At 45.4% G+C, this 14,966-nt stretch overlaps 1 protein-coding gene across 2 annotated transcripts; it reads left to right on the forward strand.

Moving 5' to 3' along the window:
- The first annotated feature begins 6,020 nt into the window (after window positions 1-6,020).
- LOC119302308 (MADS-box transcription factor 13-like) lies at window positions 6,021-11,539 on the forward strand. Of its 2 annotated transcripts, none has more exons than XM_037579342.1 (8): window positions 6,021-6,202; window positions 7,199-7,411; window positions 9,593-9,677; window positions 10,270-10,334; window positions 10,410-10,509; window positions 10,757-10,798; window positions 10,915-10,956; window positions 11,042-11,539. In XM_037579342.1, exons 2-8 carry the CDS (start codon window positions 7,230-7,232, stop codon window positions 11,288-11,290), a joined length of 765 nt encoding a protein of 254 aa, XP_037435239.1. In that variant the 5' UTR covers window positions 6,021-6,202; window positions 7,199-7,229; the 3' UTR covers window positions 11,291-11,539. The 2 variants fall into 2 exon arrangements, with proteins under 2 accessions (XP_037435239.1, XP_037435240.1); XM_037579343.1 differs by lacking the exon at window positions 6,021-6,202 and adding an exon at window positions 6,225-6,350.
- Window positions 11,540-14,966: the final 3,427 nt, after the last annotated feature.

Here is a 14,966-nt window from a genome sequence, read left to right on the forward strand (position 1 = left end):
TGATCATGATGCCCTCATTCTGTATTTTATTTTTTTATTGATACCTCTATCTCTAAATATGTGGACATATTTTTCGATTTCGGCTTTCGCTTGAGGACAAGCGAGGTCTAAGCATGGGGGAGTTGATACGTCCATTTTGCATCATGCTTTTATATCGATATTTATTGCATTATGGGCTGTTATTACATATTATGTCACAATACTTATGTCTGGAGAATGCCGGCAGCTAGAATTCTGGGCTGGAAAAGGAGCAAATATTAGAGACCTATTCTGCACAGCTCCAAAAGTCCTAAAACTTCACGGAAGTTATTTCCAGAATATATAAAAAATATTGAGTGCAAGAAGTACCAGAGGGGGGGCACCCACCAGCCACGAGGGTGGGGGGTGCGCCCCCTACCTCGTGGGGCCCCTGGTGGCCCTCCGATGCCCATCTTCTGCTATATGGAGTCTTTCATCGAGGAAAAAAATCATAAGCAAGCTTTCGGGACGAGACTCCGCCGCCACGAGGCGGAACCTTGGCGGAACCAATCTAGGGCTCCGGCAGAGCTGTTCTGCCGGGGACACTTCCCTCCGGGAGGGGGAAATCATCACCATCGTCCCCACCAACGATCCTCTCATCGGGAGGGGGTCAATCTCCATCAACATCTTCACCAGCATCATCTCATCTCAAACCCTAGTTCATCTCTCATATCCAATCTTTGTATCCAAACCTCAGATTGGTACCTGTGGGTTGCTAGTAGTGTTGATTACTCCTTGTAGTTGATGCTAGTTGGTTTACTTGGTGGAAGATCATATGTTCAAATCCATTATACATATTAATTCTCCTCTGATTATGAACATGAATATGCTTTGTGCGTAGTTACGTTTGTTCCTGAGGACATGGGAGAAGTCTTGCTATTAGTAGTCATGTGAATTTGGTATTCGTTCGATATTTTGATGAGATGTATGTTGCCATCCCTCTAGTGGTGTCATGTGAACGTCGACTACATGACACTTCACCATTGTTTGGGCCTAGAGGGAGGCATTGGGAAGTAATAAGTAGATGATGGGTTGCTAGAGTGACAGAAGCTTAAACCCTAGTTTATGCATTGCTTCGTAAGGGGCTGATTTGGATTCATATGTTTCATGCTATGGTTAGGTTTACCTTAATACTTCTGTTGTAGTTGCGGATGCTTGCAATGGGGGTTAATCATAAGTGGATGCTTGTCCAAGTAAGGACAGCACGCAAGCACCGGTCCACCCACATATCAAATTATCAAAGTACCGAACACGAATCATATGAACATGATGAAAACTAGCTTGGCGATAATTCTCATGTGTCCTCGGGAGCGCTTTTCTCTATATAAGAAATTGTCCAGGCTTTTCCTTTGCTACAAAAAGGATTGGGCCATCTTGCTGCACTTTATTTACACTTGTTACTTGTTACTCGTTACCAATTACCTTATCACAAAACTATCTGCTACCGATAATTTCAGTGCTTGCAGAGAATACCTTGCTGAAAACCGCTTATCATTTCCTTATGCTCCTCGTTGGGTTCGACACTCTTACTTATCGAAAGGACTACGATAGATCCCATATACTTGTGGGCCATCAAGGCGGAGGGGCCCGCGGGGCTGGGTAGCCCAGCACCGGACCCGGCGGGAGCCGCGATCGGGTGACGCACCTCAAAGCCAGGGGCAGGCCGAGGGCGGCGCACGAGCGTCTCGGGTGAGGGGCCAACGATCCCATGCCGTCAACGACCGGCGATGGAGGTGCGACCAGAGGTAACTACTGAAACGGAAACACATGCTCATCAATGTAAACGTGTCGCGAGGTGAACACGCGATGGGATAGAGGGTCATAGCACCGATAGCCCTTGGAGTTGGGAGGGTAGCCCATGAAGATGCATGCGACAGAGCGCGGTGCAAGTTTATGAGAAGTGTCGACAGTGCTAGGATAACATAAACACTCAAAAATATGCAAACCCATATGAGGGTGGCGTACCGAAGAGGAGGTGATGAGGTCCGTAGTTCCAACGCGGGCGACATGGCCGGAGATTAAGAAGGAGCGACGCGGTGGCGAGTGCATCCGGCCAGAAGCGGGGTGGCACGTTGGCATGAAACAGGAGCGTGCGAACGCAATCATTAAGAGTGCGAAGGACACGTTCGGCTCAACCATTTTGTTGTGAAGTATACGGGCAAGTGGGACGAAAAAATGTGCCATGGTGCGAGAGAAAGGTATGGATGGCAAGGTTGTTGAGCTCTTTTCCATTGTCAGTCTGAAAAGCAAGAATCGGATGCCCAAACTACGTGCTGACATAGGAGTAAAAAGCTGTCAAGGTGGAAAGCGCATCCGACTTTTGGTACCAGGGAAAAGTCCACACATAATGAGAGTAGTCATCAAGGATAACCAGATAATATAAGTAGCCCGGATTACTAGGAACTGGAGAGGTCCACACATCACTATGGATCAACTGAAAAGGAAAAGAAGCAATATTGGTGGAATTATTAAACGGAAGGCGAACGTGTTTGCCAACGTGACAAGCATGGCAAGTATGATCCTCTTTCTTATTACAACTGAAACTGAAACTCCTAAGAATATAACAAAGAGTGACGGGGTTGGGATGACCCAGACGAGCGAGCCGAAGATCGACGCGAGCGGTGAGAGCAACCAGAGTGGTGGTGAAGTACCATCCTGGTTCGAGCATCCTTGACACAAAAACCAAGTTCGTCAAATTCAACAGTAACAGGATTTTCATGAGTGAAACAACGAACAGATATAAGATTTTTAATGATATGAGGTGAAACAAGTATGTTAGACAAGGATAAAGGCATGTAATTAGAAGGAAATGAAGTGTGCCCAACATGTGTGATGGGAACAGTGGAATCGTCACCGACAGTGATGCGGGTGGTGGTGCTGGGAGAGAAAGAGGCAAGATTAACAGGATGAGGGAAGATGCGAGCAGTAGCCCCAGTGTCCATGTACCAATCGCCACCGCCGGTGTAGATGTTCGGTAAAGGAGCAGTGTGGAGCGTGGCAGGAAGCACCGGGTCCCAAGGCGCCAGAGGCAGCGCCGACGGAGGTGACGGAGATGCCATCGAGAAACTGTAGCCGCCACTCAACTGCAGCGGTGGGTACCCTCCGTATGGCTGCGGAGTAGCGTAGTATGCCTGATGTGCCTGAGGGCATGGCACTGGAAGAGTCAGGTCCGGCGCCCGCGGGACCGACATGGTGTACGCATGGACAATGTTGGTCCACGGGTTGTACCCGCCGGCACATGGTGGAGGGGCCTGTTGCTGCTGTTGGTGACGCGGGGGCCCGTGGGCGGCTGTTGTTGCTGCTGGCCATCGCGCCAGCCACCCCAGCATTGATCAACAGGGGGTGGGTGGAGCGGGCGTGCCATGGGGGGGCAGGGGCAGCAGCGATGATTGCTGCTGCTGATAAGGCGCGGAGCGGCGGGCGGTGGTGGAGGACGGCCGCGAGTGGTGCCAGCGGCAAGGGCGGTGTGCATGGCACGATTCTTGACTTGCTTCATACGACGCTCCTCCAACTGGAGATAGGCCACGAACTTGGCGAAGGAGGGCTCGGGATGAGCGTGAGGTTCGACGCGGCGTTGCCGAAGTCCTCGTTCAGGCCGGCGGTGAGTGTGCTGAGGAGGAGATCATCATCTATCTTCACGCCGATGTCGCGGAGCTCGTCAGCAAGAGTCTTAAGACGGCGACATTCGTCGTCGACGGAGGAGTTGTCTTGGTGGCACCCAAAAAACTCTTGCTGCAAAAAACGCGACGTTGGAGACGATTGTCGGTGAAGAGTCCGTTCAACTTGGTCCAAACGGCGAGGGCATCATCACCGTCCTGCGCGACCGTATGAAACAGGTCCGGCGAGATGGTGAGGAAGAACCACCGGATGAGCGTGGCGTCGATGGTGGACCACTCATGATGCGCAGGCACGAGGCTGGAGTCGACGGAGCCGTCCACATGGTCAAGGAGGTTGTACTCCCGGAACATGAGGGAGAAGTACGTCTTCCATGAGTAGTAAGAGGAGTCCGTCTGAGCAAGGCGGACCAAAACCCGCTCATAGATGTCGAGGTTGCGGATGTTGGCGACATCGGGTGGGGGGTTGGCGTCGGCGAATGGGTTGGAGGCGGATGAGGTGACGGAAGACATGGTGGGAATGCTAGGGTTAGGGTGCGGCGGCGGCTTGCGGCGGCGGGGAGAGGAAGCGGCGACCGCGGCAGGAGGGGCGATGGCGGCAGGAGGGGCGGCGGCGGCAAGGGATCACGGCGGCGGCGAGAGGGGAGGCGGCGGCGGTGCCAAGAGGAAGGCGCGGCGGCAGCGGGGGGATGACGCGGCGGCAGCGGAGGGATGACGCGGTGGCGGCGGCGCTAGGGTGGGAGCGCGGCGGCGGCGTCAGCTGGGGCGGCGGCGGCGCAAGGGTGGGAGCGCGGCGGCGACGGGCGGAAGCTAAGCTTAGAACCTAGAAACGGATACCATGTATGATGATGGAATTGCACGATGTATTGATCGGATGCAATCGCGCGTATATATGAGATACAACGGTGGGCCACGATCTTAACTATATAAGGAATTAAAAGGTGGGCCAGATACACAAAGACGCACATAACACATATACTCAACATCCATGTCTTGACACTCGGCTTATGTCTTGATACTAGGTGACGTGTGTTTTTTCTGTAGAGCATGTCGGTATAAAGCGGAACCCATTTGTTATAAACATGCTCAGAACGCTCTAATCCACGGATCCGTTGTTTACGTAAAAAGTTTACCACAGACACAATGTTTTCTGCTAAAATTTTGAAAGTGCGTGTTTTGTGTAAACCTACCCCTCGATTTGGTATTTTGGCGCAATTAACTCATTTTGCAGCTGTGCAGCACATAAGCGTTGCTTTTGCACTGGCTCCAGCCTCACATGCATGGACGTACATAGTGGGAGTGACGTGTGTGATGCCGTGCAGTGCATCGATGAACCACAGTCAATGCTTAGCACCGGAAAGGGAGAGGGAGAAAAGAACAAGGGCCGGCCGGGTTTGGAATTTGGTATCGATTGCATTGACTCGAGTGATCGCCGGAGTACATGCATGTGACTCACACAGATGCATGCCATGCCTTGCTATGGTCACATGTACAGCTGGTACACTTGGATGATATGATGATATACTAATAAGTAGGAACTTGCATGTGAACTGTGGCAGGCAATTGGAACTATGAACTGCGCCATGTACACAACTAGATGATGGATGCCTAGCATATAGACAGACGGTTGCGTGAGTTGAATATATAGGAGTTGTACGTACTGGCGAGCTATTTTGTGTTAGGGCTGGAGACAGTGTTATATGCACGGGCCGGCGTATGTTTTTCTGTGCATGCATCTCCTTTGTGCAACCTGTACGTACCTCCTTGCCAACATAAAACAGAAGAATTATTAATTCCGAGTCGTCCACACCCATGTCAAATTTAATTTATCAGACTAATTAATTGCAATTTTTTTTCTCTCAGACGTATGTATATCCTTGGGAGCAAATTAATGTAAATTAACAAATCTAATTCACATGCAATAATGGGATATATCATAGGGGCCTAATTTAGTTACCTAACAGAATTATGGAACTAGCAGCTAATTAAGTATACACGTACTGCACTTCCCAAGACTGGGCACACAAGTGTTGAACAAAGACGACAGGTTATTTTCAATTGAACTCTCCATGACAACTTCACATGCATATATACTCCCATAGTTAGTTCGTGTCTTCTTAACTAATTACTTGCACATAACTAATTCGGCCAATTAATTCTAGACCAAATAGCTCGACAACACGTACATACAGAGAAAAGAGAGGGGACACGTCCATGATCAAGTAAAGTATTCCATATTAATAAAGAGAGATCTCTAAATTAAGGAACATCCATAAACGGGTAAGCAAGGTAAGAAAGGCCTCGGCCGGCAAGCGAGAAATGCATTTCGGTGCAACAGTGCAAGTGGCGGTCTCAGCATCTTGCCGTCCTTTAATACCCTGCCTTCCCTGGGCTCCTATCAACTCGTCTCTTACTTTACCTCCTGGAGGAAAACCCAACTGGAGCCCCTCCTTTTTCTGCCTTCGGCTTGGGTCCTATATTATAAACCAAAGGGAGGAAGGACAGCTATAGCTAGCTGCATCAGAGAGCTCCATACCTAGTCGATCGTCTGCTCTCTTCTGCCTAGCTAGGTTTACCCTCCTTGTATCCATGCTCGTATTTCGTTAGGATCTGCTGCTCATGTATATGTCTGCAGTTTACATCGATCTTGTTGCTTTGTTTATATGTTGTGTCCCTTTGAGGAAATCGATCCATCTCACCCTTTCTCTTCTTCTGCTAGTACGTCTCTTCTTCTTTGATGCTTTTCTTTTCTTTTCTTAGAACGGATGATTTCCCCTCCCGTTCTTTCTTGCCATCTAGACTTTGGATTCGCCGCCGGTGCCTATCTTGTTGTTTCGTTTTGGAAGGCTTGGTTGGTTTACTTGTACAGCGTTCAATCTCTTCCTAGCTAGCTAGATAGATCTTTCATCTTGCACGGTAACATGCTACAAGACACGCGCCAATGTTTCTTCTAAGCAGCCACAGTACTTTGTTAAGAGAGATCGTAGCAACTTTTGGTTGCTTTGTTTTGGGAATACAAAGACGATCTTGCTATCAGATTTAGTTTCTTCTCAACCAAAAATAAAAAGATTTACTTTCTTCTTTTTCCCTTCGAGGAATGAAACTGCAGAGATAAATTGCTTTTGCGTGGAGCTGTTAATTCCATCCCAGCCCAGCAGCTGCGAACTGGTTCTAAAGCGATCTACTTCTTGCTTTGGGTTATTTCATTTCGAGAGACAGATCGAGAAAAAGAAAGCTTTTATTACCTTTGCTAGATCTTATGTTGCCATGATTTCTTCTCAAAACAAAAGGACTTGCATCCGTCGAATCATGGGATCGAATCACCCTTTTTACTCATCTGCAAATTTGGTCGTCCATCAGTCAAATCATGGAATTGTTTTTCTCCGGCCGTTTTCCAGTTTTCTTTGCAAGCTAGGCCCGCCAATCGATCCCTTATCTTGTTCCTTGTTCATCCCTTTCATATGCCTTCCTTTTACCTTTTTGTTAGATCCATCACAGCATTTGCATATATATATTTGCGTTCGTGTAAACTTTTGCTGAATCTTCGATATCTGCGTATTTGGCAGAGTTCCGGGCTGAGACTAAGAAGAGGTCGAGATGGGGAGGGGAAGGATTGAGATCAAGAGGATCGAGAACACGACTAGCCGGCAGGTGACCTTCTGCAAGCGCCGGAACGGGCTCCTCAAAAAGGCCTACGAGCTCTCCGTCCTGTGCGACGCCGAGGTGGCGCTCATCGTCTTCTCCAGCCGCGGCCGCCTCTACGAGTACTCCAACAACAGGTCTGTGTGTAGGTCTACAGCTCCAGCCTAGATGTAGCTAAGCTTGGTGATGAATTCATGTGTTCCCTGATTTCTAGGTACATATATGTCATTTCATGATCAGCTCAACTAGGCTTAGGTCTTGCCGCTGATTGCTTCTGTGCAAGACGTACTATATAGCAGCGGCTGTTTTTTTTTTCTTGTAAGAAGTATAATACAAGGCTGCTGGTCGCTTCTGTAGTTTTCAGATCGTTCAGGTCTTGGAATATTTTAGAGAAATTCGTGTTTTGGTGGTATATGTAGTTTATTTAATTTTAGACTGGCCATGGTTATTTAATTAGTATTATATAGAGTTGACTAACATATATATGAGGTCAAAATAGGCCAATGTACTACCCAAAATCAATTTAGGGTAGTAATATACTCAACATTCATTTTGCCAAGAAGCCTTTTATTTTTAACAACCCATGTTAGATAACTTAAGAAAACCTTGTTAATTAGATTTCCCAATCTAAGCTCACCCATGGACAATGTGCGCGAGTGGTGGCCGTCGATCGCGCCGGCGCCTTAGGTCATCGATAGTGTCAATGTGTGGACGCGTGAAACTTAAACTTTGGAAGTTAGCAAGAGAACGTTGGACTGGGAGATTATAGTTCCTTCCTCTTTTTGTGGTGGCGCTAGACGTTCGTTTGTGTCCGCCTAGTTTGTAATTGAATATAGTCATTATCCTTATTAATACAAAAGGCACGCAATTCTTCTGTGTGGTTTTAAAAAAAATCACTTTGATAGCACTTTCCTACAACCAGGTGTAATTACACATACTGACGTGTGTGTTTCATACGTTCTAGGTAGTATCTATCATATAGGAGTGTATACATGCGTAGTATGCAGTATATAAGAATATTTAGGTAATATATAATACGATTTGTTTGATAGTATATACCATGCATAGTTTTAGCATACACCTTTTTACGTAAAATAGTACCGAAACCAAGAGAATCTTTCTGCCACTGTATTTGTGTCGTACGTGCAGCAGACATTTTCTTGTATAGCGAGAACTCTTATATCCATTAACTCACATGTTTTTTAATTCAACTCTTATATTCATTAAGTCACCTGTTTTGAATTTATGTCATGCAATTAGATAAAGATGAAAAATTGGGATCTCATATTTTGATGTTTATGTACACTAAAGAAATGCAACCATGATTTGATCTTACTGCATTTCTATATATTGTCCTATAAAAACTACTATTTTGTCACCAAAATTCATGCATGCTGCTAGCTGTTTATGTCTCAATTTTATTTATTTTTTATGCATGTTAACCAAGTGACATAGATCAGATATTTTTTATTTTTTATTCTCTACAAAGAAGGAAGTAGGAACCTTTAAAAAACTGAATGACATGTTCTAAAGATACCCTGCCAAAAAAATGTGCTAATTAATTAAAGATATAATGTGAGATTTACCAATGTCTGTCATATATATACACACTCTGTACCAAATAATAATTAATATGCATTGGCACTCTCCTGCTCTCTCACTGACACGCACTTGACACAAAAGACACACAAGTACGTAGGCATATATGTCATGTTTTGTCATTACATAAATATTTCTCCACATGCACATCATATCAGTCCGGCCGGGCAACAGCCAGAACTGAAGGGACCTTGCATGTAAACGTACGGTCGTACCTCGTCCTAAAGCTAGCTGCCTACCTGCCTAGAGTTTCCTCTTCCTCGATCGCTTCCCAGTCCCTGGTCATCCTCCCAAGTCCCCAACCATACGTGCATGCATGAAGCTAAGCTAGTCATTGTGTTATCTCAGTTAGTCTCGTCGATTGACATGCATGCACATCAACAACTAGCTTGCACCAACTAAGAAACTGAGCGTCTTCCCCTAGCTTGCTGTGCCAGCTTGCTCCTTGTCGAGTCCTCGTTGCAAAGGCTGCGTCGATACTGTTCAATGTATGCCTCTCTGCATTTCATTCCCTTCTTGTGTACACGTTTGAGCGCATATATGTATGTACACACTCTTTTGCCAAACTTTATGCTTAAGTAACCGAAAGAAAATATTGAGGGCTTCGTGTTTTCTTTCTGTATGTCTTGTGAACACTATCACATCTGTTGCACACATGCATCAAACTAGGTCATTGATGAGTGCTTGCCTGTCTCTCCTCCCTTGTTTATCAACTGCAGTGTCAAGGCTACAATTGACAGGTACAAGAAGGCACATGCTTGTGGCTCAACCTCTGGGGTACCTCTCATAGAAGTCAATGCTCAGGTAATTAGCTCATTAGAACCATATCCATATGCATGTGATTAAATTAATTTTCTTGATAACCAGCTAAGGGTCTAGACTCTAGATCGATCAGTGGCTACTTGCACTAAATTCGTCAGCTTGTAAGTATACATGAAATGAACTGACACTTGAGAGCCACACATGGATCAAAGATGGCCATGATTTAAATCTTTAGGACCGAACCACCAAAGCAAATCCATATATGTACCTAACGGGGATCAGATAGCAGTCATGTCTACAATTCCTATACATGATTATGTTTCTGTGTGTGCATGCGTGCATGTCTGTCTGTCTCTGAATATATACTACAGTATATACTACTCCTATATAGGTAAGCATGCATATATACCCGCGTACGTACATTTGCAGTTACTGGTACATCGTCTAGGATCAGCACATCTAACTGAAAACAGAACAGTAAGTAAAGCCACAGCACTGGTAAAACATCCAAATCATGGGCTGGAGCTTGGTTTTTCTAACTCAATTGGAATGGGATGACGTGGATATTAATTAGCGAATGTGATAGACAGCTCACTCTCTTTGTTTTTCTTGATATAATCTATTATTTCTGAAGCAATACTACCAGCAAGAAGCTGCAAAGCTGCGCCACCAGATCCAGATGCTGCAAAGCACTAACAAGTAAGATCAGACTGCACATGCTTGCATGTACACATTTTCCCCCCATCGTGTAACCAATTCTTATCTTCTATAAAGGCACTTGGTTGGTGATTCTGTTGGGAACCTGTCACTCAAGGAGCTGAAGCAACTCGAAAGCCGGCTTGAGAAAGGCATTGCGAAGATCAGGGCCAGGAAGGTATATTTGAAACTTTGATCAACTTCCCACCGATTTTGCACTCTTTCATCAAGTTTGGCATCCAGCAGTACCGTACCTTCACATAGTACTAGTGTATATAGCGTCCACTAATAAATTGTACAGTAGTGTTTTTACAAGGCATATAAATATGAGTAGTTCTTGAGTTTCTTATATCATTGTTATACTCCTAGATCCATAAATTATTTACTTATAAATGTTGATCCTTCTCTGTGCGTTCATGTCTCAGAATGAGCTCCTATCTTCTGAGATCAACTACATGGTCAAAAGGGTACGTAATGTATACTACTGTATGGGTTGTTCTACAGGCTTCCTTTAGCTAATTAACCAATCTTGGCTTTATTATACGTCTTGCATTTAATACATATATTCTCATCACCATTGTAGGAGATAGAGCTTCAGAGTGACAACATTGATCTCAGAACCAAGGTACAGAAGCTATAAATCAACTTCGATGGTTCCAAATTAATTAAGCTATAACTACTGTCCACGTTATACATGGTCTGGTGACCAGATTGCGGAGGAGGAGCAGCGGATGCAGCAGGTGACTATCGCCAGGCCCTCGGCGGCGCCGGAGCTGAACCCTTTCACCGCACTGGACATGAAGTGCTTCTTCCCTGCCAACCTCTTCGAGGCGGCGGTGCAAGCGCACGCGCAGGCACAGGCTCAGGCTCATGCTCATGCTCAGGCCTCGCTTCAGCTGAACCTAGGCTACCAGCAGCTTGCTCCACCGGGCGCGGGCGATGTGGCTCATCAGTTCTAGTAAACCTGCAGGAGCTCTTGCTTGACTACACACACTGCAATAAAACTGGAAAGTGGTCGGCAGTGTTATCAGTACTCAACTGTTCCGGTCAAACCGTCTGGCTAAGATATATGTGTGCCAAGTTTTATTGTCCCAAGTACCTCTAAATTTGCCGCTGGTGTAGAACCAAATTTCTGAGAATTACTCACGTATATTCTGACGAATTGCTACACAATTGTGCAGTAAAACCTATTGATTAATAATTACTTTTTTCTTTTTCTTTTTTATGAAAAGGAGGTCGAAGCATCCAAGGATCCACACAACTATTTTTATTATATTATTTAATGAAGTCTTATAAAGCAAATACACGCATCAACTCAATGCCACCTTCCTCGCTACCTGTCGCTACACCCACAACCATCTTTTCATCAAGGAGACCTCGCACCAACGCACATTATTTGATCCAGTGGTCTCACCAAAGTGATGAGGACATCAATATCATTGTTACACCCACACCCCCTGCTGTCATACACACTGGACCAATCACTAGAGCTCGCGCATGCTAATTGAATTACCAGGTACTTTCATTTCCTGGTAACAATTTTAATGTTCATGAGAATATGATGCTGCCTAAATTAGATACATTTGTCTTGATTACTAATGAAGGGCCTAGCATGGACAAGAGGGATGAACACTGAAGAAGAAACAAGCATGAAGATGAAGACGCGCGCGAAGGGAACGAGAACGACGTTTCTAGTGCAGATTTCAGTACTTTGAAGCCTCCTTGATGGCATACAAGGACATGGACGAAATATACAGGATGCATTGTCATAAATAAAGTCCATAGCTTATAATAGGTGTGGCGTCACCTTATTTTTTGGGCCAGACCCATGTAATTTTGGAATACTTGAGTATATGCTATTTTTTTAATCCGTATGTGTGGGGAAACAAGAGTTAGGGTTGGTTTCGGACCCCTGCTCCAAGGGGTCACGAAGTTTGCCCCATCTTCCTCCATATATACAACCCTTAGGGCGTGTTGACGCTCAAAAGTGGCACGATCATAAAGCAGCATGCCGGGGCAAAAACCTTGCTGGGGTAAAATCTTGCCGGTGTGAAAGCTTGCCGGTGTAAAGGCTTGCCGGCGTGGAAAGCTTGCCGGTACAGAAAGATCGTCCGGTGTGGAAGCTTGCCGGTGTGAAATCTTGCCGGGGGAGAAACCTTGTCAGGGAGGAACCCTTGCCGGAGTACAAACCTTGCCGGAGTGGAACCTTGCCGGTGTGAAAGCTTGCCGGGTAGAAACATTGCCGGTGTGGACAGCTTACTCAGATGGAAAACTTGCCGGGTTGGAGGCTGTGATAGTCAATCAAACGAGAAGTTGAAGATGGGCTCAAAAGATTATTCATATGATCTCGGATGGAAAAAATGTCTACACGAAAGTTGTGCGTCTCGTCGAAACGATCGATTTTGATATAAAGATCGTCCCAATCCGAGGTCGTATGTGAAAGTTAGAACAATCGGAGTGCAGCCCTGTCACGAGGCGAGATGTGGCGCGCCCTACCAGACGCATGTCTGATAGGTAGCGCGAGGGAACATGTGTTTTGCGCGAGCGATTTGACCCTCAAGATGACCTTTGATCAAAAAATGTTCAACATGAAAATTGTTCGTCTTGTCGAAACGGTCAAGATTGCTTTTAGGCTCATTTTCATCCGAAGTCGTTTACCACCTCAAAAATTACCCGCAAGGTGCAGCCAATTTAAACCGAACAGTTTTGGAAAGTTCGGACAAAACCAATCCGAATTTGACTAGTATTTTGGACGTGAATCCAAGCCTTTTCCTTGCACGGGAAGTCCAGCCGCCTCTTATAGACCTAAGGGGTGACGGCCGATTGAACAACACCAATCGAACCAATCAATCTATTACACTTTTATGTTCATCTATCTTTATCCCCTACCCTTGTATCTTTCTTTCTCGTTATTCATTCGTTCTTCGCATTGGAGGGCAGCGATCCACGAGGCTCTAGGGGCGAGCGAATCGACCTAGGGCAGCCCATAGCCGCCGCACTCCCTGACGGGGTCCCTCCCGGGCGTGTGGGGTTTCGGGTCTTCAAAAGTGCCCGCTGACTGTCTTGTGTATCGCGCTATCGGTCGGTCTCCTTCGACGTGAGCTGCGGTGCATCATCCCCGGCGTCGAGGGTACATGTGACGTGTTCATGTGTCAACACACTTTTTGGCGACTCCGCTGGGGACGAAGCTTTGAACGGTCTCCAGCCCGTTCTTGCTACAAAGAGATCGTCATCTAGGGTTTGCAATCTACAAAGATAATATGAATACCCAATTCACATATGTAGATGCAAATAATGCATATGTTGTTGCTAGATCATCTAATGAGAATAATGTATCGGCTAGCCCTAGCTTTATCAATCATATATCTAATTATATGCAAGGGCCGATGCAACAAAATTTCCATGATTCTACTTCATATAATTTTTTTTGAAAAAACCCCTACTTCGTATAATTTTAGCAGCATGCAACATATGTATCCCAACTCCCATGCATCGGCAACCCCAAAAATTTATATGCCGATGAATAACATGATGAGTTTGGGCAATCAAGTTGAAACACCTCTTGTAGGAACTTCCAATATCATGCGACAAAGTGTTTCACCTTTTTATTCATCGGCAACTAATTTGAAATATGTGAATCCAACATTGCCGATGGATGGGAGAATTGGCCATGCTACTACTGGCTATTCGGCCATTTACTCTCAACCATCATATGCTACACCTCATGTTAGTAATTTTTCGGCACCATACACAACTGTAGATGCTCATAATTCGGCTTCGCACCTTTCTGATCATAGACGAATAAATGTAAATTTTACGGGAGCGGTTGTGCCAAATATTGTAGAAGATGAGGTAGTGGTGGCTGCATTGAAGAGTTTAGCCCAAAATAAAAGGATTAGTGATCTTTGCCTTGAACAACATGAAAATGGGCTATTTCCTGATTATGCCGCAATAAAAGCTAGAGTTTTGCAAGAAGATGAATCTTTGCCAATTGATAAAATTGGCGAGCAAAAATATGGTTTACAACAATGCATATGCCTTCACCTAATACTACATCATATTATACAGCCCCTACACAATTGCAAAGTTTCGGCAACACCCATGTGCCATTGCCGAAAGAATCTAAAAGCATTGGGGGACAATCGTATCCAAAGTGGGCTGAAATTGAGAAAAAGATTAAAGCCAACTTTGCCGCTTGCCGTCAGAAACAAATAGAAAAAGAATTGGCTGAGATAAAAGAAGGTTTGCCAATTGGTATTACCAATGAAAAGAAGGATGATTTGGAACTTGAAAGTGCTTCGGTTGAAAAAGCTGAATCAAGTAGCATATACTCCGAATCCATCAAATCCAAAGAGGCAAGCATTATTGAGAAAGGGCATGGCAAGCATAGCAAAACAACCATGCTTGATATTTCTGAAGTTAATGGAACCTACTTCCTGCCCTATGAGTTCCGTGCCGTAGAAATTGACAAGCCTCAAGGACAAGAGCAGGTAGCCAAACAAAGTTCGACTGATAAGGATCTTCAAGGTAATGATTCACGGAATAAAGAAAAAGATGATGAAGAGGCGTTGGGGAGCCACCCAAAGACGAAGCAAGATATTGTTCAAGCCACACCACTATCATGCTCTCCCAACA

The sequence above is a fragment of the Triticum dicoccoides genome, chromosome 5A (assembly GCF_002162155.2).
Source record: "Triticum dicoccoides isolate Atlit2015 ecotype Zavitan chromosome 5A, WEW_v2.0, whole genome shotgun sequence".
Lineage (NCBI taxonomy): Eukaryota > Viridiplantae > Streptophyta > Magnoliopsida > Poales > Poaceae > Triticum > Triticum dicoccoides.